Source organism: Oryzias melastigma, linkage group LG16 (genome assembly GCF_002922805.2).
Source record: "Oryzias melastigma strain HK-1 linkage group LG16, ASM292280v2, whole genome shotgun sequence".
NCBI lineage: Eukaryota > Metazoa > Chordata > Actinopteri > Beloniformes > Adrianichthyidae > Oryzias > Oryzias melastigma.
Window position 1 is genome coordinate 24,132,022 of NC_050527.1, and position 5,808 is coordinate 24,137,829.

Here is a 5,808-nt window from a genome sequence, read left to right on the forward strand (position 1 = left end):
ATTCATAAAAGCATGATATGATGATTCAGATCAATAAAAAAATAAACCAAACAATAATTTAGGTTAAGCAAATTAAGTATGTGTCTAATGATAAAGTTAAAACATTTGTGTACATGCACAAAAGAGTTTTTTTCCATGTGTATTTTGTATTTATTTTATTCATCAATACAGGGATTAATACAGTTTATCTTCAACTTAATTTTAGTTTATTTAATTAAATTCAATTAATTTGTCCGATAGATGCCAATGAAAAATTACAGGTTAGGTTGACATATTAGTTGCCTCACAAAAAAAATCCAATTTTGTTAGACTATTTTTGACAGATGTTTATCTGATTTATTCATTTCAGTTTTATTGATTTTTTGAGCACATTTTATCCATACAAATGCTTTTTTTTAAATATTACAAAAATAAAACATCCATGCAACCGCTTTTATGAAAAAACAAAACATTTATTCCAGTGCAGTAAATAGGTTAGGGTGTTAAAGGTTAATATTGCAGTAATGTCATTAGGTAGAGATAAGATAAATAAGGATTTTTTAAATTTGCATTTTGTTTGTTAATGTATGTTGGAGGGATGAAATGATGAAAATGGGGATTTTATGAGTCTACGATGACAGGGTGAGACAAACTGCCCCTAAACAAATCAAAAACTTCAAAAATACTTCAGGAGAGAAACGACAATCACAGGTTGGATACTAAAAAAAGTAGTTTGAGGGTGGAGGTACTACTGATGGAGTTGTTAGAGGGTGGTACCACATTTTAAAAGACAAAAATAGTCTTTGTCAGCTGTAGCATAATGTCTACCCATGCTGCTACGATGCTAGCACTAAAACTACCCATGCTTCTATTAGTGGGAAAGCTTTTGCTCTTTTCTGCCACCTACAGGCAGCAGGAAGTTGTTGCATCTCAGATGTTTATCCTGATAAAGTTGCCATTTGTCACAATAAGAATCTCCTTAACTTACCTGCTCATAAATACTTCAGAAAAATTATATTTAATCATTTTTTTCAGGATAAACAACAATTTCTTGAAAAATAAAAACCAAAATCAGACAAACAAACAGCAAGGCAGAGCTGCAGCAGCTGACATGTCCACTGGGTGGCGCATATTAGCGACAGAGCAGACATGCCATGACATACCAATGCCAGAAGTGATAGAAGAGAGAGTAAAGGAGGGGGGTTGTGGGAGGGGTCACAGTGAGGATGATTTCTCTTAAAATGGTCAGATTGAAGCCAAAGCGGCTCAGCTGGCAGCTGTCCTGGGATGACAGTCCATAAATGTTCCGTTTGCACAGCCTCAGGGGTAATTTGACCTCTGACCCGGCCGTGATTGTGTCCTCATTGACCAACAAAGCTGATTTATGCCACATCTGACACTGCCCAGTTAACACTTGTTAGCTGTATTTATGGAATCATCTATGGAAATAATGACTTCTTGTTCATTGCTAAGAAATGGTTGAATATATACATAAAAAAAGGTTTACGAGGCAAAAAAAAAGGCATCAACAGGAAAATAGCTCTAATATTGTCAACAAGATTTAAAAATGTTGGCCCTAAGTGTCTGGTTGCTGTTGCTGCATTTTCAAGGATATTTCTTTTTTTAATAAGCTTTATAATTTGCTTTTTTTTTCTAGTGATTCCTGATGCAACTTGACATGATTTTATCATGCTCCTTGTATGATGACAATAAAGCATTCTATTCTATTCTATTCTATTTAGCTGCAACAGAAAGTAACAGGTGACAACATAAAATTGAGAAAATTTGAGAGGAAAATAAGAGTTGTTCCTATTAAGATAAAGCTTTATTCAAATCAAATGAATCAATGACTCGAGTTATATTCCTACGATCCAGCCAGATCGATCTGTCTGAGGTAAGCTGTTCATCTAATCCGATCAACTGAAGCTCCAATCAGATCAAATTGTTCAAAATGAATTGAATCGTTAAAATAAACGGTTACACCCCTAAGATGAAGTTATTAATTTAAATATTTTAATCTATTTTCTTTTGTCAAAAAATTAAATAAAAGCTATAAAAGATCTAAACAGAATTTCATTTGCTTGATATAGAAAGAAAATACATATTTATCTAGAGATATTTAAGGAATAATAATAAATACATGTTTTAGACTAATAAAATGTTGTTAAAGTTGATGAACATGTATGGAAATGTATTCTTTTTTTGTTGAAGAAATCTCCCATTTTCCATGGCCTCACTTGACACCCTCTCCATGCCGCCACCCCCCCTCCAGCATTTCACACCTCAGATTATCAGGGAACACTCATGCCCATGCATTTGGGGTAGGGGGGAGGCAGAGGCTCGGGCAGGGTTTTTGGAGGGAGATGCAGAAAAAGGGGGTGAGAGAGAGGCGAGAACCACGTTACCTGACAGATAATGTTATCATAGTAAGCCAATGCACGGGCATGAGGGACGTTAGGAGGGGTGTCGCACAGTTTCCTTACATTTGGGTGGGAGCCCTCAGCGATGGTGGACAGCGAGAAATTATCATTGTGCTGCTCCGATGAAGGCCGGTACTTACTGCTGGGTGTTGGTGGGTAAAGGGAGGGGGGTGATAAGAAAAAGGAAGAATATTTCAGGGAGATTTTCACAGACAAGACAAACAAGAGGAAGGGAAATGTAGGTCATGTAGGAGACATTAAAGTTGGAAAGGAAGATTCCTCCAGGAGGAGAGAAAAAAAGGCGGGGAATGAGAAAGTGACAGTACGGGGAATAGAGAACAAGATTAAAAAACAGAGGAGAAGAAATGACAAAGTGAGTGACGGCAGATAAGGGACACAAAGGAGGAGCATGGGAAGACAAAAAAACAGAAAAATGGAAATAGAGAAGGAGGGAGGGGGAGATAAATAGCAAGAAAGCAGCATTAGTTAAAGAGCAAGATATCTGGAAAATGTCAGAATAAAACAAACATTTATCTGTGATGCAACACGGAAAAAGTGATTTTTTTTACCCTTTTCTTTCAACATTAACCCTTTAACACCAAAGCTCCAGTTTTTATGTTCTTTGATTTACTGTAATTTATTAATTGTTAATACAATCAATGTCATTTTAGTAGATTTTAAAGGAGAAAAGCGGCGCTTTTCTCCTTTAAAATCTACTAAAATGACATTGATTGCATTAAAAATAAAAAAATGAAAGCATGTTAAAGGTTTTAAAAGGGTTAATAAACAGATCTATTACATTTAAATTACATTTTTATCTATTAATAATTAAGTAGAGCCTGATGTTCATGTTTAACCTCTTCCTAACGAAGCCTCAATGGGATTTTTCTAAACAAGATTTTCAAAATAAAATGCATTTGCTTCAGAGATTAAATAAATCCAGCCTCAGAATTAAAATTCTGATGAATGTTAGAGTATAAACAATAACCATAAAAATAGGAACACTTGTTTTCCAAACGGCCTACTTTCAGAGATTATATTACTCAAATGAAAAATTGACCTGGAATGCAACATGTGGTTTTGAAGTTTTCCCTCCAGAGAGAATGCTATAAAAAGAATTGATTATTCATATTTGTCGACTTTGAGTAAAGAGATGCAACTTTTATCTCTGGGGAAACCTTCTCGACTTAGTCCTTCTTCATCAAATGAGTTTTTTTCTTAAATATCAAATAAGACATCATCTGAGAATGACGGTCGTTGTTCATAACACTTTTTCATCAAATAAAAATCATCTTTCATTTGCTTCTTCACCCAAACTTTATTCTGGAGCTTTTAGGACTCGGAGCAGCATCCGGCTCCTCAGATGTGGAGCTGCGGTTTTTCCCTCTGATCATTTCCCTGCCGTGGCACGAGAAGTTAAAGAGACCCTGATCTGCCTGCTGTTAAAAGCGCAATAGTTTCTGTGATCTGCACGCTAAGCTTCCAGATTTGTGTTTGATGAGCGCCGTGACATGAATATCAAAGGCGGCGTAATGACACGGGAGACGTACTCCCCATCAGAACGAGTGTCATAAGATTCTTGCACCAGAGAGCAACAATTTCTCTGTCTGTTCTCTTTCAACTAAAGAACAACCACCACCCCACCACGGTGCAAAAACATTCCACAGTTTGATCCATTCAACAGTTACATCCAAAACAAGGATGTTTTGTTAGTCGCTAAAAAGCTAAATAAGTCAGATTTTATGTGGATCATATAATTTTATTATTATAAGTTTCCTCCTCATTCCAGCAGATCAAGGTTTCGATGTGTCTTGAGGTCAGTTCCGTTTTGAATTTTCCATATATTAAAAGCTAGTCTAAAGTCTGTCCTTCGACTCACATTTTTGGCCTATTTTATTATTTTTACATCTTATTTTTACCTTTTTTTTAGGCAAATAAGCCCAAATTTATTCAGAGAATCTGTGGTATTTTCTGACAAATTTGCAGTATTGGTCTAGAATATCATGTTTAAATTGCCTTGTTGTGTACTTTTTTTTTTGGGAAAACTTCAGTTCAAAACTTTGAGAGCTTTTTGTCTCTGAACATCAAAGAAGGTCTTGGAGTTCTTCCTCATGTCTGAAACTATAAACTTAGAAAACTAATCTGTTCATTTACAATGTTACGGATTTGCAGCATTTTTTTAATGTTTTTTGAAGAAAATTGTATTTAAAGTTGATGTCAAAAACCAATTTTTTTTATTTACAGTCTCTTAAATTGCTGCTTTTGAGCTAAATTATGTCTTTAGCTTATGTCTATAAGCTGAGCCACATATTGCTGCTCTGCACTCTGATTCAGTGAACACTAACCCTCTGAATTCAGTCCAGCTCTATATAAGCTCCTTGTACTTTTAGATTAATACCCTGACAAGCTATTATTACCACCAGAGTTATCAGATTATATTTGTTTCTGTTGCTTTTGGTGTCAATAAGCGTTTGACTATAAAGTAGTGACCCGTGCTTCACACTCAAACTGAGACCGTGTAGTGAGCTGAGTTTGAATGTTTCCTTTTTGAACGTATTGATCTAAAACTCCTCACAGTCGTGAACATAAACCAGCACATTTTTTCAGTCCATCTTTGGGCAGGATGCAGGCTTTGTGCTGCAAGTCTCAGGCACAGCAGATGGGAGTCTAATGGATTCATAAGCCTCTTCAGGAACACACACACTTCTTTAAACGCTGCCTGCAGAGTCTTTTTCTCTGTTAAATGCCCGTTCTCTGTTTCTTTTTCCTCCTGCAACATTTTCTTATTTCCCTTTTTCTCTTTAACTTCCATTTCCTCAGTCGCTCTCCTCTCATCGATTTCTTCAAGCTTGATGAGGCAGCTCCGTCTCTTTTGCCCTCAGGTCGCACAGCTGTATGTAGGTCAACCCCGCCTCGGCCCGTTTCTCGCTCCCTCCCCTCCTCCTTTGCAGACTGCCCTACTTTCAGCAGCATCCAGAGTACAGATGACATCACCCTTTTTCTCCTTTTTTTTTTAAATTCTGCAAGCCAACATTGCAGCAGTAACCTACTGCATCCTTTCTCTACTCTCTATCATTACCCTTAATCTCCTGTGCATGATCACCCCTTGCACGGAGCTAAAAATAAACGTTGCAGCGTGGGAGTTGGGGATGAGAATGTGGACCTCTGCTTTGCATCCTCTGTGCAAGCTGCAGCTCATCCACAACAGCTCTGATGCTGAGGAGAACATAAAAAAACCCAGACGATGGACTGTTGAAACTAGCCCCAGTAACTCTTCTTTAGGCTCAATCTGCTCTTTCATTTGTGTCACTTCTCCTTCACCTTCTTCCACTCACCTCTCCGACACCAATTTTCCTCGTCACTACATCGTACAAAAAAAACCCATGTGTTGTGGCACGCTTTCCTTCAT

The 5,808-nt window shown here is 37.0% G+C and overlaps 1 protein-coding gene across 8 annotated transcripts in view; it reads right to left on the reverse strand.

Moving 5' to 3' along the window:
- Positions 1–5,808, reverse strand: part of cspg5a (chondroitin sulfate proteoglycan 5a) — a 59,729-nt gene that overhangs the window by 9,593 nt on the left and 44,328 nt on the right. For 3 of the 8 annotated variants that reach the window (XM_024258453.1, XM_024258451.1, XM_024258455.1), the window contains exon 4: positions 2,463–2,541. In XM_024258453.1, the coding sequence (XP_024114221.1) occupies positions 2,463–2,541 (79 nt within the window). The other 5 variants (XM_024258454.1, XM_024258452.1, XM_024258450.1 and 2 more) reach the window with 4 other exon arrangements.